The 25157-nt window shown below is 44.7% G+C and overlaps 1 protein-coding gene across 9 annotated transcripts in view; it reads left to right on the top strand.

Annotated features, from left to right (window-relative positions):
• Positions 1-23293, top strand: part of PDE4C (phosphodiesterase 4C) — a 1009779-nt gene extending 986486 nt beyond the window's left edge. For all 9 annotated transcript variants that reach the window (XM_078670885.1, XM_078670887.1, XM_078670886.1 and 6 more), the window contains 8 exons: positions 8451-8620; positions 10082-10180; positions 11875-12039; positions 13277-13376; positions 15144-15298; positions 17830-17952; positions 19712-19894; positions 22540-23293. In XM_078670885.1, the coding sequence (XP_078527011.1) occupies positions 8451-8620; positions 10082-10180; positions 11875-12039; positions 13277-13376; positions 15144-15298; positions 17830-17952; positions 19712-19894; positions 22540-23163 (1619 nt within the window). In that variant the 3' untranslated portion in view covers positions 23164-23293. The remainder of the gene's footprint in view (positions 1-8450; positions 8621-10081; positions 10181-11874; positions 12040-13276; positions 13377-15143; positions 15299-17829; positions 17953-19711; positions 19895-22539) is intronic.
• Positions 23294-25157: the final 1864 nt, after the last annotated feature.

The raw sequence follows: 25157 nt of genomic DNA on the forward strand, positions 1-25157 counted from the left end.
AAAGGCTGGGGCCCTGGACCAGAGCCCACTTTGCCTATGCATTAAACCGTCTCTGTCTACAGCACAACCAGGCAGCGCCAGAAGACCTGGTCTGACAGGGCAGTGTGTGGGCCGTTTTTTGGAGTGTTTGGCTGTGTTTTAACAGTGGTGTCCCTGTAATTAATACAAACATTTCCTGCAGCTAGAACAAACGTATTCTGCCTCCCATACCTTGTAAAACGCATGTACAGCGTTTCCTTACAAGTTCAACACTGCCCCAGTTTGCAAATGAGAGTCACTTTTTAGCTCTCTGATTCACTAATAGCGCCACTTTTATTTTGTTAACCTGGCATGTTTTCTGTCCCAGTCCAGCCCTGACCTTAAGCTTGGAATTTTTTTTTTTAAGGTTTTCTGTTGAGGCATCAGTCTTAACGCCTCTTTAATTTTAGTTTTTTTAAAAAAAAGATAGATAGATAGATAGATAGATAGATAGATATACACACATACTGTGGCAGAAGTGGGTGGGGTCGAAGGGGCACGATGTGCACTTAATAACTGAATGTTCAGTCCCCCATTTACTGTATAAAAGGAAACTAAGACACTTAAGAATAAATCTCAGCACATAAAACAAAGATCAGGAAAGAAAAGCTGACATCCCTACAACCTTCCTAGCTAAAGATAGCACCCCAGGTAGTATTAAGGACGTTAAGACCTGTAAGTAAACTGTTAGCTGTGTGTGGCACTAGACTTCAGTTCTTTGGGGAGGTGACCCTGCTTCCATGAAAGACATTGGTTCAGTCCGCCTGACCAATCCGGGCTCGCCGTCCTTCTGTCCTTGCACGGGTGGTCAGAGAGCTTTCTACTGTAGCCTCTAGTTTGCAGCTGTGGCACGTGGTTTGTGTTTGCTTACCTTGCCATCCTCAGGAACTTTCACAGCAAGCAGCACCCAGGGCTATAATTACAGTCTGTTCCCAGCCGAGGGCACAGTTCAAGCGGGGTGCCCCGCCGCATGCCCCCCAGAGCAAGAACTAGGCGTGCTGGCATCAAGCAGCTGGTCAGAGGAGTCGTCTGGCAATGCCAACATATGGCTGAGGTTGTTAGTCTCATGGTCTGAAGAGAGGGTGGAGGGCGAAGCTGTGAACACTGGCACACGAGCCCTGGCACACATCACAAATGCATCACAAGGCACCCCTCTCTTCTTTCCTTCTCCGCCTCCCTCCTGTCTCTTGACTCTGTTCGCTCCATCCTGTCTCTCCCTCCCCTGGTTCCCTTCTCCTTTGTACCTGACCTGGTCTTTCTTTATACCCTTCACTTTATTCATTTTACACCTGTAGATGCCATATGTGGAGCATAGTTTGGGTTGATATTCTTTGCAAAAATGCTAAAAAGAGAGTTAAAAAAAATATATAAAATACGACATCCAGTCAGAGGAACATCCTGCACCTGTGAAAACTATTGTGATGTCTAATTAATTTATGATGTCATCTTCCTATAATCTCACCATTGCTGTTGTTGTGTTGTCACTGGGTCCCTTTTATGCCTCCATACTCTTTGTGGTTCATCACTGGCCCTTGTGATGTCACCATTATGGCGTCTACATGTCCTTTTGTGTTAGATTCACATCGTTTGTGATGTCACCCTTTCTGTGACCCCCCCCGGCACCCGATGTGTTGTCACCATTCTCTCTTGTTTTACAATCCTCTTCTTTGTGATGTCCCTTTAATGACGTCTCCATGTCCCTTTGTTTTGCATTAGCATCCTAAATGTAATGTCACTTTATGACGTCTCCATGTCCCTTTGTTTTACATTAGCATCCTTTATAATGTCACTTTATGATGTCTCCATGTCCCTTTGTTTTACATTAGCATCCTTTATAATGTCACTTTATGATGTCTCCATGTCCCTTTGTTTAACATTCGCATCCTTTTTAATGTCACTTTATGACGTCTCCATGTCCCTTTGTTTTACATTAGCATCCTTTATAATCTAACTTTATGACGTCTCCATGTCCCTTTGTTTAACATTTGCATCCTTTATAATGTCACTTTATGACGTCTCCATGTCCCTTTGTTTAACATTCGCATCCTTTTTAATGTCACTTTATGACGTCTCCATGTCCCTTTGTTTTACATTAGCATCCTTTATAATGTCACTTTATGACGTCTCCATGTCCCTTTGTTTTACATTAGCATCCTTTATAATGTCACTTTATGACGTCTCCATGTCCCTTTGTTTTACATTAGCATCCTTTATAATGTCACTTTATGACGTCTCCATGTCCCTTTGTTTTACATTAGCATCCTTTATAATGTCACTTTATGACGTCTCCATGTCCCTTTGTTTTACATTAGCATCCTTTATAATGTCACTTTATGACGTGTCCATGTCCCTTTGTTTTACATTAGCATCCTTTATAATGTCACTTTATGACGTCTCCATGTCCCTTTGTTTTACATTAGCATCCTTTTTAATGTCACTTTATGACGTCTCCATGTCCCTTTGTTTTACCTTAGCATCCTTTATAATGTCGGTTTTATGACATCTCCTTGTCCCTTTGTTTAACATTCGCATCCTTTTTAATGTCAATTTATGACGTCTCCATGTCCCTTTGTTTTACATTTGCATCTTTTTTAATGTCACTTTATGTCGCCTCCATGTCCCTTTGTTTTGCATTAGCATCCTTTATGATGTCAGCTTTATGACGTCTCCATGTCCCTTTGTTTTGCATTAGCATCCTTTATGATGTCAGCTTTATGACGTCTCCATGTCCCTTTGTTTTGATGTCAGCTTTATGATGTCTCCATGTCCCTTTGTTTTGCATTAGCATCCTTTATGATGTCAGCTTTATGACGTCTCCATGTCCCTTTGTTTTGATGTCAGCTTTATGACGTCTCCATGTCCCTTTGTTTTACATTAGCATCCTTTATAATGTCACTTTATGACGTCCGCATGTCCCTTTGTTTTGCATTAGCATCCGTTATGATATCAGCTTTATGACGTCCGCATGTCCCTTTGTTTTGCATTAGCATCCTTTATAATGTCAGCGTTATGACGTCTCCATGTCCTTTTTGTGTTATAGTCACATCCTATGTGACATCACCATTCCTGTGATCTCCCATTACCCTTTGTGATGTCACCATTCTCTCTTGTTTTACAATCCCATCCTTTGTGGTGTCACCTTTATGACGTCTCTATGTTCATTTATGTTAGTCACATCCTTTGTGATGTCATATCAATCAATCAATCAATCAATCAAGACACTTGTATAGCACACTACTCACCCGGAAGGGTCTCAAGGCGCTTGGGGGAAGGGGTTCGCTACTGCTCGAACAGCCAGGTCTTGAGTTGTCTCCTGAAGGCGAGGTGGTCCTGGGTCAGCCGAAGGTGGATGGGGAGGGAGTTCCATGTCTTGGCCGCCAGGTAAGAGAAGGATCTGCCTCCGGCGGTGGCTCTTCGGATGCGTGGTACGGCGGCGAGGCTGGCAGACCGCAGCTGGCGGGTGGGCGTGTGGAAGGTCAGGCGGTCGTTGAGGTACTTAGGGCCCAGGTCGTGGAGAGACTTGTGTGCGTGGGTGAGGAGCCTGAACGTGATCCTCTTGTTGACGGGGAGCCAGTGCAGGTCCCTCGGGTGGCCGGAGATGTGGCTGCGTCGGGGGATGTCCAAGATGAGTCGGGCTGAGGCGTTCTGGATGCGTTGGAGTCTTTTCTGTAGCTTGGCTGTGGTTCCGGCGTAGAGGGTGTTTCCGTAGTCCAGTCGGCTGGTGACGAGGGCCTGGGTGACCGTCTTCCTGGTTTCGGTCGGGATCCATCGGAAGATCTAGCGGAGCATGCGGAGGGTGTGAAAGCTTGAAGAGGAGACGGCGTTGACTTGTCTGGTCATCGAGAGAGAGGAGTTCAGGATGAAGCCCAGGTTGCGTGCGTGGTCTGTTGGCTTGAGGGCGGTGCCCAGGGCTGGGGGCCACCAGGAGTCGTCCCAGGCGGAGGGTGATGGACCCAGGATGAGGACTTCCGTCTTGTCGGAGTTCAGTTTCAGGCGGCTGTTCTTCATCCACTCGCGACGTCTTTCATCCCTTCGTTGAGGCTGGTTCTGGCGGTGTCGGGGTCTCTGGTGAGGGAGAGGATCAGCTGGGTGTCGTCGGCGTAGGAGATGATGTTGAGGTTGTGTTGGCGTACGATGGTAGCGAGAGGTCTCATGTAGACGTTGAAGAGGGTGGGGCTGAGTGATGATCCTTGCGGGACGCCGCAGATGACTTCGGTGGCCTCGGAACGAAACGGGGGGAGGCGGACTCTCTGTGTTCTTCCGACGAGGAACGAGATGATCCACTTCAGTGCCTTCTCTTGGATGCCGGTGTTGCTGAGGCGTTGGACTAGGGTGCGGTGGCAGACGGTGTCGAACGCTACGGAGAGGTCTAGGAGGATGAGCGCCGCTGTTTCCCCATTGTCGAGCAGGGCTCGGATGTCGTCGGTGGCTGCGATGAGGGCAGTCTCGGTGCTGTGGTTGGCTCTGAAACCGGACTGCGAGGGGTCGAGGGGTCCGTTCGTCTCGAGGAAGGCGGCAAGCTGTCTGTTGGCGATCTTCTCGATGACTTTGGCAGGAAAAGGGAGGAGCGAGATGGGGCGGAAGTTTTTGAGGTCGGTGGGGTTCGCTGTCGGTTTCTTCAGTAGGGCGCTGAGCTCGGCATGCTTCCAGCTCTCCGGGAAGGTGGCGGTGTCGAAGGAGGTGTTGATGACGTCTCGGAGTTGGGGTGCGATGGTGGAGTCGGCCTTGTTGCAGATGTGGTGGGGGCAGGGGGCAGTCGGAGATCCGGAGTGGATGGTGTTCATCGTGCGGGCTGTGTCTTCGGTGGTCACCGTGGTCCAGGTGCGGAGGGTGGCGGTGGGGTGCGTTGGTTCGCCGGTCGGGTGCAAGGATGGTGTGCCGAAGCTGTTGTGGATGTCGGCAATCTTGCGGTGGAAGAACGAGGCGAGGGAGTCGCAGAGATCTTGTGAAGGGGTGATGTCGTTGTTGCCGGTGCTGGGGTTGGAGAACTCCTTGACGATGCTGAAGAGTTCCTTGCTGTCGTGGGCGTTGTTGTCCAGTCGATCCTTTAGTGATTTCTTCTTGGTGGTGCGGATGAGCTGGTGGTGCTTACGGGTGGCGTGTTTGAGGGCTGTCATGTTGTCAGTGGTCTGGTCGAGGAGCCAGGCTTTCTCGAGGGTGCGGCAGGTCTTCTTGGAGTCCCTGAGTTCGTCGGTGAACCAGGGTGCCTTCTTGCTTCTGGGTTTGCTGGGAGGGTTCTTCAGTGGTGCGAGGTCGTCGGCGCAGGCGGTCAGCCACTGCGTGAAGTTGCGGGCTGCTTCGTTGGGGTCCGGTGTGCTGGCAGGTGGGTTCTGGCTGAGGGAGGTGGTGAGCAGGTCGGCGGTGATCTTGCTCCAGTTTCTGTGAGGAACCTGTTGCGAGTGGTGGTGGGTAGTGGTTTTTCTGAAGCTGAAGTGGACGCAGCTGTGGTCGGTCCAGTGAAGTCCGGTGGAGTGGCTGAGGGTGGTGTGCTTGCTGGATGAGAAGACGGGATCAAGCGTGTGGCCGGCGTAGTGGGTGGGAGTGTTGACCAGTTGCTTGAGTCCGAGGTTGGCGAGGTTGTCCAGCAGGGTGACGGTGTTGCGGTCCTTGTTGTTCTCCAGGTGGAAGTTGAGGTCTCCAAGGAGGATGTAGTTGGCGGAGGGGAGGGCGTGTGGGCTGATGAAGTCCGTGATGTCTTCGCTGAATTGTGTGCGTTGTCCCGGGGGTCTGTAGATGAGGGTGCCTCTGAGGGTCGTCTGTGGGTCGGTGTGAATCTGGAAGTGGAGGTGTTCGGCGGTGTCGTAGGTGTCGTCGGCGTCGGTCGTGATGCGGATGGTGTTCTTGTGGACGATGGCGAAACCTCCTCCCGTCTGGTTAACACGGTCCCTCCTGATGATCTTGTACCTGTCCGGGATGGCGATGGCGATGTCGGGGGCTGAGGAGGCGTTCATCCATGTTTCAGTGAGGAAGGCGATGTCTGGTGAGGTTGTGTCGAGGAGGTTCCAGAGTTCGACGGCGTGTCTGTGGACGGAGCGGGTGTTGAGTAGGATGCACTTGAGGTCGCTGCTGGAGTTTGGCTTGGCGGACGCGGTGCAAGTTCGGAGGCAGGTGAACTTGCAGGTAGTGCAGGTGAAGGGTCCGTGGAAGCGTTTCGGGGCAGCCCGGCAGCAGGTGGGCTTCCTGCCGGTATTGAGTGCGTTGAGGGCCGGGGCGTCGTAGGTTTGTCGGGTCGTCTTCCGTCGGTGGGGGCCAGGGGTCCTGGCGCTGGGCACGGGCCAGGCGCGGGCCAGGCGCGGACGGGCGCAGACGGGTTTGCCTTTGGCGCCCCTTCGGCGCACAATCGGCGCGCCCGCTGTGCTTGACTGCTGCGCGTACGCGCGGTCGCCATTTATGGCTAAGTGGGAGGGAGGAGCAGCTGGGAGGCGGGAGCGGGGAGGACACAAAACGAAAAGGGGGCGTGGCCGCTTGAACGGCGGCGGGGAGCGGGGTGGGCAAGGCACAGGGGGACAACAGTGAAAATAATACACAAAGGCTATTTCAACAACGCACGCAGGCACAGGGGGACAACATCATAATACTCTTTTGTTTTAAAGTCCCGTTCTCTGTGACATCTCCTTATCTTTTGTGTGATCTCACTCTATCCTGTGCTGTGTCGTCATATCCTGCATGATGCTCAGACACAATAGATAATAGGAATTTAAATATCCTATGACTGCATGTTAAATAGGCAGCCCGGGCTATGAATATGTCGTTATATTTTTTTCTGTGCAGTAATATTTCAAGACCGAGTTTAGCTCTCGAGGGCACACAAATTAGCATGTTGTGACCCAGCCACTCCACGACCTTGAGGAGTTGGCAGTATTTGGTCCCCTGCCATCCGGGAAGAAAGGCCCGCGAGGGGGGTCGGTACTACACGGGTTTCAGGGAAGCACCGACATTCCTCCACACATTGTCTCCCGTTGCCATGGCAGCGGTAATATTATTAGACCCCAACTTGCGTCAATTGGCAGTGTTTAAATAATATTAGCGAGGGCTCGGGGCTGGAGCCGAAGGGAAGCTGCCAGGCGGAGGGCACGATGCCTGCTGCGGGGGTCCTCCCGAGGAGCTGAGCCCCCCGAGGGGAGATGCACCTGCAGCCGGGGGAGCTCCGGGGGCTGGTCCTAGGTGGGTGCGCGAGGCCACGAGGGGGGGGGGGGGGGAGGCTGGGGCTTCCCCGAATGTGATGGAGACGAGGCAGTGTGAGACTTGGCAGGGGTTCCCGATGTGTGGTGTGCCCCTCCGCCGCCCCCATCGCTCCCCAAGAACGGTGCCTCGACACATCTGGCCCTATTTACAATAGCACCTCTGCCACAGATGTGTACATTAACTTTTTTAGGGCCTCATTATTTTGTTAGCCTGTAACAGTTGCTGTACTCTCCCCAAAATGCAACATGTGCAATATTTTCGATTATTGCCTTTTTTAATGTGCTATAAAACATTTAGCCGATTACGCCTCCTCTGCCAATCCAGCCACACTACCTTCCCCTGTGCACCAGAAGAACTGTGCCCCCTGGCTGGGAGGGCAGGACAGGCTTTAGTGCCAACCCGTGGACTCCATAAAGTCACACCCTAGTGTGGCGAGCACGTGAGCGGTGATACTGGCTGGGTGCACGTTAGCTCACTGGTATCTGGACTCAGAGTCTTAAGTTCCTTCAAAGGGCCCTGTCCAGAGGGCAGAGGAGTAAAGACTTCTGATTGGTCAGTGCTCGGCCGGTGGTTGGGATGGGAGGTGGGCGACAAGCTTGAAACTGCCTCCGAACCCAACCGGAGGTGGGCTTCATTCTGGCCAGTACTTAAGTGCTCCTGTAAATGTATTTCCCCCAATCTTGCCTTATCCTTTGCTCCAGGCTGAGAATTCTTTACAGTTTTCATGTTTTGTTGTTCAGTTTTGGTCCGTTTTCATAGGCATGGCATGTTCTTGTGTCTCCATAACATTTTTTTTAAAAATAAATTGTACTTCTCCATGTAGTACCACTGAAGCCTCATCAGAGTAGTTGTAGTAAGAGGGGTGCCAATGTGATGGTGTTTGTTCATCTTACACGGGTACATCACACCAGTAGTCCAACCTTACTCCGATGCCAGCATGTTGGCTTCCAGTGATACCTGCTGGATAACTAAAAATGGGAAAAAATGGGAAAAACATAGGGGTCACAAAAAATGAAATACAACGGAAGTTAAATCATAATATTGTAAAATTAAAATAGAGTAAAACTGAATAAAACGTACGAAAAGTTAGGTATTTGTAAACAACACTCAATGATGCTGGCTTCGGTACAGTGAATGTGATGGACGTTAACGATGAATGTAGATCCGATCAGGTGTGCTTTAATCGGGCTTGGAGCCCAGCTGGCCCGCGTCTCATATCTTGGCTTCCGTCTCCTTGTCGTCCTTAGATAAGCAGCATGAAGTGGAAATCCCGTCGCCGACATCGAAAGAGGAGAAGAAGAAGAGGCCGATGTGTCAGATCAGTGGGGTGAAGAAGCTGACCCACAGCTCCAGCTTCACCACCTGCAGTATTCCCCGCTTCGGGGTCAAGACCGAGCAGGAGGGATCTTTAGCGTCGGTGAGCATTGACGGGTTTCGGGCTAGTGTTTAGTGTGGGCTTCGGTGGGTGATGCCATTGGCAACCAGTCATTTCCTGGTCAATCTCGCCTTGGGTTTGGTGTCTGTATTGAATGAAGAAATCAAATGTTGAACTGGTTGTGTTCGATGGGTAAAGTCCTGCTGGATTGCAGTTCTTCGCGATATTAAGTTAAGGACCAAATTTAGAGTTGTGTGCTAATGTGCAATTCTTGGAGAAAATGCGAAATGTGACGGAGAACCCACTAGTAGGATTTCCACTGATGCAGGCAGAGAATGGCGGACGAGATGTGACTAGTGATTTCTCCTCTAATTTATCATTTGCTGCAAATACTGGAGCTGTTTCTCTTAATACCCAACTTTAAATCATGCCCCTTGGATTGCCTGGTGTGTGAGTTTTATGTACTCTGTTGTGAGACCGGGTGTCTGAAGTCTTCTGCAAGAGCTGGAAGAAAAGCTTATAGGAAGTCTCGTGAGGATTGAGCTGGTATGCATTCTTGTGTGAGACCTAGAGTTAGGTAGTATGCAGTGTCATGTGATTGTTGGGTGGTGTCCAGTCTCGTGTGAGAACTAGAGAAGTCTTTTCTTTCTTTTCTTTTTAGCCTCTGTTGTGCAAATAGTTTTGTTCTCAATATTAACACAGTCCATTTTCTAACCTGTGATGATGCATTTGTTGCCCAGTGGACTGACACTTCCTTTTACAATGATGCCCAATGCTTCTCCCGCACTGGGTAAAGTGCAGATAGAGTCCAGCTGTGACCTGTGACCTCTCTGCTGCTACCTGACCTATTAGACTTCGACAGTCAGCCAGGACATTCATATATACATACATTTCATTCACTCCGTGCCACATGATCAGAAAAGCACCTGAAGATGGGTGTTGGTGATTCAAAAAGTGCAATTTACTTCAGGGATACAAATCCAACGCGTTTCGGCTCGATCTTATGAGCCTTGCAAGGCATTCTGCAGCACACATACAAAGAGGAATACGGCTCAAAGGTGCCACTTCCTGCACATAAACTATCTTGCCCTTAATGCAGACATCCATGTGCTATGGCACTAGGAACCCAGAAGTGCGCAACTACTACGAAAGAGCAGGAATGCACCATATCTTAGTAGATATGGTGAATTGCTGCTTTCTCCATTTGACGCAGTACAGCAACTTCCATTGCTACCTTGCATTGCATCGAACTTTAGTAAACGTTGGCCTAAGTGTTTTGGCTGTTGTCCTGAAATTGCTGTAGGTTGCTTGCCAAGTGACCTCAGTAGACCAGGTTAAAATTTCTGGTCTTTCCCGTACTGTTATGTTCAGACCTAAACATCGATTAGGAAGACACTGATTTACCTCCAGATCCGAACAGATATAGTAATATGGAAGGTACCGTAGGAAACTCCCTTCTTGCTTAATACGTATATGTAATCCATGTGCTTCTCCCATGTGTAGGAAATTGAAGATTCCAACAAATGGGGCTTGGATATGTTCAAAGTAGCAGAGTTTTCAGGAAACCGGCCTCTGACGGTCATCATGTACACCATATTCCAGGTAAGAGACTGCCTCAAAGTGGCGGAAGGAACTCTTCGACAGTGTTAAGAGTGAGCTCTGTGCTCTGTGCGATGAACCACAGGTGTCTGCTGATTGGGCACCTAGTGGAAAAATACAGAACTCTAGGCATTCCTCCGGACACAGGACTATGGCGCAAGATGTATGTTCACGAACTTTCCAAATTGGTAAAACAGTGGGTTTAGAAACAATAAAACCCTTTCAATAATGTACTCAGCCTATTTAGTAGTTTGTAAAAGTTTTTTTGAATCACTAAATGGACTTAGAAAATGGACACTGAAACATCATTTGTAAGGGGCTTTTTAGGGTGTCCTTTCCAAATTGCAAATGGTTTGCAACCATAAGTCAGGTTGCAAGATATTAAAAATGTATCAGTCCCCAGTTTGGGTGCTAATTGATTCGCAAAAGCGAAGGAGTGCCCCTTGGAGCCCTCCCGCACTGTGAATTGTGGAAAATGTTTCTGTTGTAGTAGGCAGTGTTACAGCGAACCGCAGCCAACTCTCAAAAAAACTTTTAAAAATATATTTTTTTAAAGGAGTCTTGTTTCTTTTGAGTTAATTGGGCAAGTTTAATAAGAAAATCTGCAATTATAGGCCTGATGCTCTTCTGACAAACCACCATTCCGCTGATAGTATCCAATCAGAGTGAGTCGCTATTTGCAACCTACCTAAGGAGTATTAATTTGATAAGTTGGTTTACGACCCACTCCGATTTGCAATTTTACAAACCGTCCTATTAGTGCATAGATCGGTTTACATAACTCATTACTGGTTGCAAATTGTAGGAAATCTGCTGCTTTGGGTTTCCATGTTAATTTGGAGTAGGTTTCTGAATTTTAGGGGATTCATAAAAAAAACTCAAGAGTCCAACTGAAAAGCTAATGTAGTAATACATTTCCAGGAATATTGTTTAACGAACCACATTTTTTGCTTATGCACTCACCACTAATTTAAGAACCGAAACCTGTTATACAATTTGGAAAGTTTCCTATTCACAGATGCCAACCTTTGTATTTGTCTATTTATTTGTGTTCGGCAGCAATTCCTCTAGAAATGGCATAGATAGGTTTAGCAGAGAAGGGGCACATAACCACCTAGCTACATGATGGTAGCATTTACTGTGATTGGAGACGGAACTGGAAAAAAATGTGACATCCACATTACAGCAGACCGTACCTCTGAATTGGGATCCATCTGGTCGCCGTAGTCGGGATAAATAACCGGGATGAGTTTGGTTGAGCAGGCTATGGTTTCTTCACTTGGGTCGAGGTGGTGATTCGGCAAGGCTCTTTCAAACCTGAACAGAAAGGTATCTAGGAGCTCTTCGAACCTTGCCGAACGCAGCTCATGGAAATAGAAAATTATTACAGTTCCATGAGGACTTTTCGGGGTATGACTGCAAAAGCTTGACTGCGATCAAACTCCAAGTCATAGAAACTATCAATTTAGAGTTATTTTGAAACTTCATTATTGTGTGAAAAAAGACAACTTATTACTTCTCCACTTCTAATCATGAAACTCCTGTATGACTGCTCCTGGTGGCCCTGCTCAGTGGTTGTTCAAATATTTACCACGTCTCCGGTCCGAGCAGGCCTCCTTGTTCAGCTAACTGCACATTGTACTCTGCAAAAGCACAACATTACAAGTAATGAGCTGTTTGTTATTCTGCATTTACAGGAGCGAGACCTGCTGAAGACCTTCCGGATTCCAGTCGACACGTTCATCACCTACATGATGACGTTGGAGGATCACTACCGTGCTGACGTGGCCTACCACAATAACATCCACGCGGCTGATGTGGTCCAGTCAACGCACGTGCTGCTCTCTACTCCTGCTTTAGAGGTGAGCATCAGCCAGAAGTCCACCAGTGACCCTGTGCTTTTTAGGGTATCATCTCCCCTAAACCTGGTTTCATAGAGAAACCCAGGCTTCTTCCATTTTCTGAAGTCACTCAGAGGCAAAACTGACTTCCAGCTTTTGGGATGCCTGTATAGCTACATGCTGCAGCCAAAGGTGTGATTCTCTGTACTTTTTAAAAACTATACATTTTGGGAAAAAATACTTTCAGTTTCGAAACCTAGGGCAGATTCAGCAACATTTGGTGCAACGCAGCAAGACAACTTACAGTGCGGCATCAAATGCAAAGGGCAGGAATGCGCCATATTTACTGACGTATGGCGCATTCCTGCTGTCTCTCTGCGCTGGCGCACTCGTGAGTGCTAACGCAGGCATCCTTGTGCCCTGTTACACAAGGTTGCTTGGTTACAGCCAGGATTGGCTTTGTGTAGGAAGGGACACCTTTCTCCACAAAAACATTACTCAGAGGCAGTTTCCTCTTTCTACGTGTTCTGCGGAATGCATCACACGTAGAAAGAGGAAATAACAAGGAGAAATAAGCACATTTCTCCTCGTCGCGCCTCTATTGGGAAGTCATATAATTTTGAAGCATTCCCAGCTCTACTAGTCTTAGTATTTGTGAGAATGCACCAAAAATCATAGGTCGATGTGTGGGAATGCTCACGCTCCCCCCATGGTACGCCTTCCCAACGCAGAGTAACGTAAGGCTGCAACTTGCGCTGCCCTGCGTTGCTCCAGATGTACTTAGCCGCGCATGGTGGCTCTGCATGACTTAGTAAATCTGACTGAAGGGCTCGCAGTGCCACGCGTCACGCTGCGTAACACAAGCGCGACACAAGCCCTTTGTCTATCTGGACCAAACTTTTTAACTGTAATGGGAATTCGAGTCTTGACAGAGGCCGGGTATTTTAATTTTCAGTCTGAAGACTGCAAGAAATCAGTTTCTCTAACTGCTAACATAAAAGGGAAGAGGTCAACCAACAAGTAAAAACTTAAATTAGCTCTTCTGTTTCCAAGATGGTTACAAATGTAATTCTTTTTTCAAGATATATGGAGTATTAAATGTTTTATTTCTGCTTTATAAATACACATATCCTTAATAATGCAAACATTTAGACTCATTTTTCTTTTTGTGCAAGATTGACCACTTAAATATAAAATGCAACCCAGAAAAGGTTTCTACTTTCCAGTTTCACAATTCTTTTTTTTAACTTTATCCTAGGCTGTTTTTACGGATCTAGAAATTCTGTCTGCAATTTTTGCCAGCGCAATCCATGACGTTGATCATCCAGGGGTGTCTAATCAATTTCTGATCAACACAAGTAAGTAGGAATCCTCTCCTCAATTCAAAATCATTACCTTTAGGTATTTAATTTCAGTGATCTATTTTATTTTGTTGATCTGTAATCTGGATAAACAACTAGGTGCAAACAGTTTGAATGCCACCACCTAGTGGTTGAACAAAGTAATGTTCTCTCCTGAGGCAGAGCGTGTCACCTTAGCATGGTATGGTGAGGGCAATTTCCTTTAGAAACTGATTTTCACTGTGACTACATTTTGGTAGTAAATCCAAAAATGTTTTTTTTTGTTTGTTTGCCTGTGGGTCTGCTGTATTTATTGTTTTCTCATGCAATAGTCTTATGACTCAAGTTGCAGCATTTTCATGAGTTTAAGAAAAAAACATCATAGCTGTCCCCACCTTAGCCAGTTCGGTTGCTGCGCTTACCATCTTTTTCCACTCTCTCCCCCCCACCAGTGTTTAATTTGAGCCAGTGGTTTCCGGGTCTTGGCACCGACACTTAATTATCAACAGCTGCCCTAATGATAGTCTGCCACATGGTGGTGCTGTTTATCTAATTTAGACACAAGCATCACAACAATTGTTTGTTAATGTCTTTAAAATGGCTAATACCTGCCCCCAAAGCCATTCTTATACCTTTAGCGACCTGGAATACTCTGAATTGTCACACTTGGAGGAGTGTGATGTTTAGTAGCTGTGTTGGAACTGTCATGGCAGGGACAATGGGTGGTGCATGCTGTAGTGGCCCCCTGAGAAGGGCTCTAGCACGGATTTGTTCACAAATTAAGCAATGTCCCCTCACACAGCCACCAAGCTGTAATTAAGTAGGCATATGTTGACAACAATTCTGAAGAGTTAAACAGATGAATATGTATGTGGTCAGTTAAATGGATGAATGATTTCAGTTTTTCATGCCTGAGACCTGTGTATCACTCCCTTAGAATCCTTTCTTGTTAAGATGTTTATTTTAGTCGTCTCAGCGTGGTTTCCATATCCCTCGTTTCTTGGAATTCTGCCTTTTTTACCCAAGGTCTGACTCAGCTAGTTCACACCTAAGTAGGTCATTCCCTTTAAGAGGAAACTCGCTGAGTCATCTATTCAGTGAGTCATTGCATGGGGAATACATACCCAAAACCCATAAAAAGCGGTTTTAGTCTACAGCATAATGCAGAATAGTTGCAGAAGAAATCTGTTTCTAAAGGGAATTGGCCTTACTCTACCAGCGCTAGGAAGTTATGGAAAGGGAAGAGGAAAAACAGTTTGATTCTTGCAAATCACAATGATCTTTTAAAGTTTTTTTTCAAACAGCATAGATTATAATCGTTATTACACAAAGATCAACATTTGTTCAATCTGTACATCGTTACTTATTTGGAAATTTCTCAGGCGTGGCAATAGGGATTGGACTATGTGCTGTTTCCCAAACTTAATACATTAACTCAGCCCACCTACATTTATGACTTCTGACGGTGGTGGGGCATGTTGCCAAGCTTAATATTCCTTGTTTGATAAGTTTACGCGTTCCCAACTTCACTTACATGAGCATTTTTGTGCACAAAAGGACTATCTTTTTTTAGAGAATCTTTCTGCTATAAGTGAATGACTTTAAAAGAAGATAAAAAAAATGAAAAGGAAAATATTGTGTCATTTTGGTCAGCATTGTCTTCTATCCACTGGGTTAAGACAAAGTTCCATGAACTATTACAGTGACAAAGCAATGATGGACATGCATTTTTAATGTACCTCATGTTTCTAAAAGTCACACGTACTCTTTCTGTTTCCATCGTAGACTCTGAGTTAGCACTTATGTACAATGACGCCTCCGTCTTGGAAAACCACCACCTGGCTGTCGGCTTTAAGCTTCTGCAGGAAGAGAACTGCGACATCTTCCAGAACCTGACCAAAAAGCAGCGGCAGTCTCTACGAAAGATGGTGATTGACATGGTGAGGATTGGTCATTTGGAAAAGTCTGGTATTAAGAGATTATTAAATGATCCACCCTTTAGGGTGTCCATTTAATGCCAAGACCAATTGTTCTTTTTTTACATCTTCTGTTTACAGTAATGTTTACATGTTCGCACCACGTCATGTGACTTTGGTATCTAGGACTCGACATTTATCTTTCAGGCCTTGATTGTGGTATACTTACCTCTCACGTCTACATAGAGGCAAAATGTGCACATTGTTACATTGTGCAGAAGACAAGATGTAATGGCTGTAATTTACACCCACCCTTGGATGACATTTAAATGCTGCAGGTAGTGCAGAGCCCAGCAGCGCTTTTTCGGAGTATGATTGTGTTCTTCACTGCTTTGGGTTAAGTTATTTCCAAGTCCGCTGCATATCTCTTCTTTCTAAAACCTATCATCAAATTGGCATTTACTAACGATGATTATTATCCAACCTAAAACTATATTTGTTACTTTCTAACCGAAGAATCGAAAATCAATTGTACAATTTACAGGCAGATTTGCCTTTTATAATTTCTCCGTCCTCTTATATTCTCTGCATCATTGTGTGCATAAAATATTGTCAGAAATCCCTTAAGACCTTATTGTATTAAGTGCCCGACGTAAATAGGCTCTGTTGCTAATTTTATGTGGTTTATTGCGATATAAGTCTCACGATTGCTTGATTGAATTTGATCAGTTATCATGAGATTTTGGGAAAGCCACATTTCTTTTCATAGTTGAGATACAATATATTTGCAGGAGTCAACATGCTACTCAGACTTGGATCATGTAACAGGACAACTGCATTGGTCAAGTCGAGGGTTTTTAATAAAGAACATGAGAGAAATCCCCCACTCAAAATTTATGTAAGTAGGTAATAACTCCAAATATATGTCACCCACAGAAGAACTCATTTTTCAATTATTTATTCATCACAATATAGAAATTCATATTGTTTGTATATATATTTTGGTACATTATTATCAACAAGCAATAAATTACAACACACTCACTTATACATATAATAAATAATCACAGAACGATATATACAATTGAGCAAAAATGAGAGCGAGCCCTGAGTAAAATGAAACAGAACAAGGACTATATAGCTCTACAATTGACCACCTTATAGACAAGTGAAAAAAGACAATAGAAAAATACACAAACATCAACACATTCTAGGAGGAAAAATTACAAGACAAAACTTCATTGAACAAGAAAGTACATTAAACGTGCACCACATACAACAAACAAGAAGGAGAAAGTGAAAGCGACGATGGGAATAAAATAATCTCTCCAGCGTACTATGGCATTGAAAAGGGGCAAACTTGATCACTCATTAAGAGAGAGTTCTACTAATGTTCCCAAATGTATTAAATATGTATTACCATATATTCAACTCTGGTGAAGATAGTTACCTAAGAGAAAATACAATAACATTTGTAAACAAGTGTGGACTGAAGTGTCCAACTATGGTTTAGATTTTCAAGTTACCCATATGAGATACATTTCATTGCAGTTTCCAGATGAGAACTATTTAGAGTTATTTTTAGGTCTTGCCTGCGACAGCGCATATGCTGCATGCACTCTCGCTTGCGAGGGCTATTATTCATAATAAAGTGCTTGGAGACCGCCCATTGCTTACCATTCGTTGGCTTCTTTGTCACTCTTCTTTGATGCCTTCTAATTGGCCAGTGCATGTCGGGTGTCACTTCCTTTTCTTTTTGTGGAGCATGGACCAACTTAATTATTGTCCGTCCACTGATCGCACTGTGTTTGAGTTATGCATTTCAGGACACTTCTGCTTTGGGTTCTTATGCTTTCTCCATTTGTTCTGTTTTCAAATACCACCATGCCAATCCATTCCACACAATGCCATTCTGCTGCACTCTATGCCACTCCCCTCTACACAATGCAATTATACACCGCTTTGCTCTATACCACTTCTCTCTATGCCACTCTATTTCATGCCATTCCTCTCCACTCTATGCCACGCCACACCAGTATGCGCCAGCCCACTCTGCCACCCTGTGTCACTTCACTGTACGCCACTCTACTCTGTGCCAATCCATTCCATGCCACTCTACACCACTGTACTCCACTATACGGCGCTTCACGCCACTCTACCCCACTCCATGCCACTCTGATACTGCACAGCTCTCTATGCCACTACACTACACCATGCCATTCTAATGTACCCCACTCTATTCTGTGCCACTCCACTCTATGCCACACCAGTCTACTCCACACTATGCCACTCCACTCTACCCCGCTCTACTTTATGCAAAGCCACTCTACTCTACACCATTCTACTCTACACCACTCTACTCTTTGCCACTATACTGTTCTGCACTCCAATCTACTCTACGGCACTCTTTCTGGAGTGATGATGACCGTACCATGTCTTTATTAGGATGTCGCAGATGATAAGTGCCTTTTCCTGATTGGTCGGATGAGCAGAGGCCCTTTCTGTCACAGATTATTTGCGTTAGTGCTGATTCGCTATTCTTCTCCCCCCCGTAGGTGCTGGCGACGGACATGTCCAAACATATGAACCTGCTGGCAGATCTGAAGACCATGGTCGAAACCAAGAAAGTCACAAGTTTAGGAGTCCTGCTGCTAGATAATTATTCCGATCGCATACAGGTGTGTAATGAAAGACGCGCAGTATGTATCGTGATCTGCTGTTAAACTGTTGAGCATGAAATGGGGGAGAATAATCAGAGATTTTCACTTGAAAGACCAGTAGGACCGGGGTGAATGTTACCGTCACGACAACAGAGCCTGAATAGGGGCAGTGGTGGCAAACCAGTGTTAAAAGTGAGCTCCACAGAGGAGTCCTCGTCTATTCCACCATCCTCACCACCATGACGTACCCCTTCCCTTGGTTTTAAATCGAAACAGTGCTCCTTCCCCCGTCATTGCTCGGTAATAAGAAATTTCAGGCTTATTAACCAATGGTTCTTAACTCTGAACTGTCAGTCACTGTCCCATTTCTGCATCCAGGTTCATGCCCTCACAAGTCCAAGGAGCCATAGTATCTGTGATATATATGATCACGCCTATGATATGGTCATATGGGGCTGGGTGTAAGAGGACAGCTGTAGGCCTGGGCAGTAAATTCCGCTACGCTTGCGGGATTTGGGTAATTTTGTGTTCCCCGGAGAACGCGGAATTGCCCAAAATTCTACGATCCGCGGCTTTGCGGAATTTTATGCTTGGTTGTGCTTTCAAAATGCGTGTTCGTGAGATATTTCCCCCCCGAGCACAGGAAAAAAGCATCGCGAACGGGCGGAATAAGCAATTGCGCGTGTTGGCGGAACTCTGGGTGCGTGCAGAGATTTTTTACCATTTCGCAGAGCTTTGCGTAGCGCGACTACGCAAACTCCGCCCAACCCTAGACAGCTGCCACAAATTGGTGTAAGCCCCATCCATCCAGATGTCTCTACCTCATTGGAGCCCACGGAAGGACTGTGTTTCGAACATCAGAGCCAAGGGCTGCTCCACTGACTGAAACGCCCTCTTTGATACCTAAACACAGGTGTGATGGCCCAAAGGGGTCACCCCAATTAGGGTCAGCCTTCTAACTATCTTATTTTCCTGTCCGCGACTGCCAGGCATGCACTGGCATTGCTTAACAATAAAACTAAATATAGTTGTCTGCAAGCTGGAAGAAAACTCCAGAGGCGATCAATCCATGGTATTTGATTTAAAAAAACAAAAAACTATTTGGGGATTTATTTTTAGAAAACAAAAGTGAGACCAGGCTGCAACAGCTAGGTAGACCAGCTGGCACTGTTTGCATCTACTGATACTGCCATGGGGTGGCAGGGGCAGTTTTGAGGCCTTTGCAGAAAGTTTCCCAGCTCCGCCCATAGTTCCAATCAGGCATTTGTTTCCGCTTTAAATGATTATTTTTTAACTTTGTTATTTCGTCATATGACTGAAAGCTAGTTGCAGTCAGACGATTTGTACCAAAGGCTAGAAAATTGGTGCAAGTGTATGAAAAAACATTGACATAACTGTCAATACTCACAGTTTAGAAGGTTAAAGTGTGTTGAATTGTATTCTCTCCTTTAGCTTGCCACACTCAAAGTCTAAACTCTCAGGATTAAACCCTAACTTTTCAGAGGTGCATGAAGGGATTACTGATAAACGATCATACAGCCATAACTTTCTACGATACCATCTCTGGTCAGATATCATGGTCGGATTTGTGAGAAAGCAGAGGATTACACTTTGCACAGCGTTGTGCAACAACAACCGATAAAATTAATAGCTTGGAAGCGCAGTGGTCATTTCACACTTCCGAATGAAACCTTCTAATGGTTTGATCCAGTATTGTCAAGTACAGTTTTCTTATATGCCTCTGACCTTTGACACCCAGTCTCCTGTTTTACCCCAGGTGTTGCAGAATATGGTGCACTGCGCAGATCTCAGCAATCCCACGAAGCCCTTAGAGTTATATCGACAGTGGACGGATCGCATCATGGTTGAGTTCTTTCACCAGGGAGACTGCGAGCGGGAGAAGGGCATGGAGATCAGCCCCATGTGTGATAAGCACAACGCTTCGGTGGAAAAGTCTCAGGTATGTCGAGGGAACTATCCTCAGTATGAATGACAAATAGAGCGCAGAACATTTCAGGGTGTACTATGCACCTTATAAGTCATGCAGCGCCATGACCCCACAATGACAGCACTTCCGCTTAAAATGGCAGCTACACCTTAGGCTCAATTCATAAAGGTAATGTGCACTTAACGTCAATTCAGATGTGCAAATGGCATGATTTACAAGTGTAAATTCTAGTTTCATAGTTTAAAAACCAATAATTTACACTCAAAAATCAATTTACTTCTGTGTAGTTTTAACCAGCATCCTAAATCTCTACTCAGAGGACACCTGTCAGAGTAAGTTAATGCCCACAAACTCGCAAGTTAATGAGTACTCACAAACGTTTGTAAGCAGTTTTTGCCTTGTAAATGCACTTTAAATTACACTTAACTACTCATAGGAATCTGAAACTCATGCACTTTCCTAGGAGTTCTGGAATCTTTTCTGAACTGCGAATTTGAAAAATTATACACGTAGGTGTAATCCTGCATTCCCAATACAATTTAAAATGTATAGACTGTAACTACATCTAGCCCCCTTACCAAAAGATTATTCACCTGATTCACAAAAGACCTATAGACTTCTAGGCACAATATGCATGTAAACATTTTATGATTTTTTATAAATGGGATGCGCAGTTCGTTGATAAGGCTCCGAGGTGTAGACCTTGAATGTGTAAACTGCTGTACCTAGATAAACTTTCAAATTGAACATGCATGGTTAGGTGCCATAAAGAAGCCAGTTGTCACATATTGTACCTAGATAAAGTTTGCAGGCCTTCTTGTGTGGAGAAAAACAATTAATGTCTGGAGCGAGATTGAGAACATTTCATCCAACTGTTCAACATTAAGTTATGCAATAAAACGTAAGGCTGCAGATAGTGCAGACAAACTCCGTACCCAGGCAGAAGCTGACGGAGCTTCTCGAATGTTGCAGGAACATACTCTCAAGTTATAGAGACAGTTAAAGCTATATACAGATAAACATCACAATGGTGTCAGACCTAGGTTTGGAATAATAGGAGTTTGTGCATGTGATAGGTGCACATTTTCAAAAGATGAGTTGATCAGAAATGGTCTGTGGAAATGTCATTGGTCACGCCACTCGGGGTTCAACCACAGTATTGAGTTTTAAATATCAGCCATCAAAATATTGTAGCCGGAATTTAGACTACCACAAAATCATGAAGTTAAGTCTGTGCAGTTAAGTGTAAAGTTACTATTCTTAATCCAACATCTACTATTCCTAATTCAACATCTACTATTCTTAATTCAACATCTACTGTTCCTAATTCAACATCTACTATTCTTAATCCAACATCTACTATTCCTAATTCAACATCTACTATTCTTAATCCAACATCTACTATTCCTAATTCAACATCTACTATTCTTAATTCAACATCTACTATTCCTAATTCAACATCTACTATTCTTAATCCAACATCTACTATTCTTAGTTGCGCATCACATCAGGCGTGGAATGAAGAATAATAAATGTATGGTAATCAATACAGACTTCACTTCATGATATTCATATCATCAAGGTACGTTGATGTGGATTTATTTATGGAAAACTGTATATACTCCCCTTCTCTATATTGCGGCATTCGATATACTTCATAAGATGTTATGGCAGAATTATATTTTTACGACAAACATCTTGCTAAGGTAGACCGTAGTGTAACTGTGCATCATGGGTACACGGTACTCCTATGCAGCGGGTTTGCTGTCTACTCAAGGTCAGTCATAAGAGATTTTTTGCAGCGGATGCACAGATACTGTTCATACATAAGAACTGACGATAGTCCTTCTCAGGCACAAATATTGGCCATATATATAGTTGGATGGACTGTTTACGTGGGAAAGAGCAGGCAGTCAAGGCGTGTAACTATGCACGCACTAGGGTGGCGCTATGCAGACAGCGATCCTTCATCTGCAGAGCCTGCAAAGGTTCTGCACAAAAAGGTGTTTTCCTTTGTCTTGTGATGTTTTATGAAAGAAGCAGAAATTATTGATAACTCCTGTAAGTTGTTGACTGGGGTCTCTCCATACTAGGGTTCGAGTAAAGTGGCTTCAGTAATGCGTATGCGTGTACTGACGCAGCTTCCTACTGGGGGATTCTTAGACCACACGCATGAGTGACCATGAACCTAGCAATGAGGGAGGAGCAATCACTAAAACTGCATGCAGGTTTCAAACGGGATCCTGGCTTAAATAGAAATTGACCGCACAAAGAAAAGATACAACTGAGCATAGTGAAACACTACAGGTATTTGCAGGAATCGCATTAGATGTCTTTCAAATGTATGACAGTAATTTGGATGCACAGGGAGTACACAATTATAGATGTCTGTAAGCTAGGATTCAGAGTTTCAGCCACATCTCTCGTCTGCAATGTATGGATAGAAATCCATATCTTGTCCATGAGAGGGTTCTAAGAAAGGAGAACGATACTTTGAGACGGTGTAGGAGCCGCCCAAACTTTGTGTGGATGAGTAGATGTGTTCTTTGATGTCTCCCGCTCCCACCTCTGATATTTAGCCGTAGACACTTCAGCCACCCCGATCTCAATATCACCTTGTGTGTAACCACCAACATTCTGTGTTTTTTTTTCTCCAGGTGGGATTCATCGACTACATCGTACACCCTCTGTGGGAGACGTGGGCGGATCTGGTGCACCCCGATGCCCAGGACATTTTGGACACTTTGGAAGATAATCGCGAATGGTATCAGAACATGATCCAACAGAGCCCATCGCCGCCCCCCGAGGATCGGGATCCGGAGAGGGCCTCCGGTGGGGACAAGTTTCAGTTTGAGCTCACGCTGGAAGAGGAAGGCGAGTCTGACACCGAGCATGAAGAGATCGAGAGCCCACTGGAAGAGGACACTAGCGGGAGTGAGTCCAAGACGCTGGCCACGGATGACTCTGAATCGGCTGAGATCCATGGCAGCAACGAAGGAGTTGACCAGCTCTCGCCCATTGGGTTGTGTCTGAGTGTGTCTCAGAAATCTTTACTGGACTATGTAGCAGAGGGGCAGAATAGCCCTCCTAAGCTATCGATGGTGAAGCAAAAACAAGCTTTAAACTTTACCAACAGAAAATCTGTTGAGAGGACGCTATCGCAAACGGACACGAGTACCTCCCGGGTACAGACAGACCTCTCCCGAAAGGAGAACTCAGGGGAGAAGTCACTCAGCCTCGACCAGGAGGGCAACGTCACATTTCTTCCACTCGGAACGTAACATCAATCAAAACAAAACCTCACAACGACTTTGTCACTTTTAACCACGCACTTGGCTGATTGCTTTAGAATCTTTTATAAAAAAAAACACAAATAAAGAAAAAGAGAAGGATTGTATCTATTTAAAACCACCACTGTCACCAAGAAATGTGTTTTAATATTTAATATTGGTCTTTTTATTTTAATTTGCGTCATTTCCATTTTTTTCTGCAAAAAAATGTTTTCATTCAGGATTATACAAAATCCCTGAAAGGAATCTAAATAGAGCGTCCCAAAATGGGAAAAAATTGTATGTATTATTTATTTTTATTTAAAGTATTTCTACAGCATAGAGCAAGCATCAGTGTCAATTGAGAAGTGAATGTTTATTCCAAAATGTCAGAATATAGTTTTATACAGTAATCCAGATGATGACATCAACAGAACATCTTCTACCCGTTAGAAGCAGTCCCTGACCAGTGTTGGGTTTCAACCTTTATGTGTGCCTTAACTCCCTCGCTTTCTAACCCCGGCTCATTAGGACAGAACACCTCTAGTAAGGGAGCTTTAACCAGGCAGTATGCTATATCTGGGTAGTAATTATCACATGACAAGGTACTTGGTAAACAAGACTGTTCACATCTGACTCTGACCATCCTATCATCCGCTTAAGTCCTTCTTTCATTTCTATACATGACTGAACATCCTGTCATCCGCTCAAGTCCTTCTTTCATTTCTATACATGACTCTTAACAGCCTATTATCCGCTCAAGTCCTTCTTTCATTTCTATACATGACTCTGAACAGCCTATCATCCGCTCAAGTCCTACTTTCACTTCTATACATGACTCTGAATAGCCGATCATCCTCTTAAGTCCTTCTTTCATTTCTATACATGACTGATCATCCTGTCATCCACTCAAGTCCTTCTTTCATTTCTATACATGACTCTTAACAGCCTATTATCGGCTCAAGTCCTTCTTTCATTTCTATACATGACTCTGAACAGCCTATCATCCGCTCAAGTCCTACTTTCATTTCTATACCTGACTCTTAACAGCCGATCATCCGCTTAACTCCTTCTTTCATTTCTATACATGACACTGACCAATCTATCATCCACTCAAGTACCTTTTTTCATGTCTATACATACCTCATAAATTCCTTGGACTCCCAGACGCCCTCTCCTTGACTTATGCAAATGGAGTTGTGCGACTCTGTAACCTCTCAGAAATATTCACTATGGTTTCTGGCATGAAATGATATTTCAAAGATTAAAAAATTGAGAAACCCGTTAGGTTTGAGAGGGAGAAACATACCTGTTTTCTAACCCATAGTCAGGGCCAATGGAATTATGCGACAGGGGTGCTCCAAATTATGCAGTAGAGTTTGCTAAATGATGTGGCAAGAAAAGCCAAATTATGCGGCATAACGGAGCAGATTTTTTGATAGTATTACTTCATTATTTTGTAATATTTGCACATGGTAATACTGTTTAAGCAAAGATTTTACATCATTAGTACCAGTTTAACCACTGAATAGAGAAAGATGACCAGTTATCCTTTGCGAAGGGCCTTGCACTGCATGCAAATACTTTTCAACGTTGTTAGTAACTTTTGATCCATTTAAACTGGAATTTGTTTTTGTTACAATCAGCAGATTATGCAGCAGATGATGGATTATGTGGCAAATGCGGAAAATCCATAATTATGTAAAAAAAAATGGCTGCACCCGTAGAATTGCATAATTCCAGTGCCCCTGCCTATAGTGAGGAGAAAAGCTTTGCATAGATTTGCTAGGTTTTTATATTTACCCTAAATTTCTCTGAATTTGTTGTCCCAGGTTTGCAAGAAATTGTTTTATCTGTTTAGGGGATGGCGAGATATGTTGGTACTCCCATTTTCTCCCTCCTTTACTCTTCTATCTACTCCTTTCAGATGGATAAATTCGGGACGGACTTCATTTTTTTTGTTTAATAAGTGAAAGTTTGAGGTTTTACACAACTGCTCCATTGCG

The sequence above is a fragment of the Lissotriton helveticus genome, chromosome 12, assembly GCF_964261635.1.
Source record: "Lissotriton helveticus chromosome 12, aLisHel1.1, whole genome shotgun sequence".
Lineage (NCBI taxonomy): Eukaryota > Metazoa > Chordata > Amphibia > Caudata > Salamandridae > Lissotriton > Lissotriton helveticus.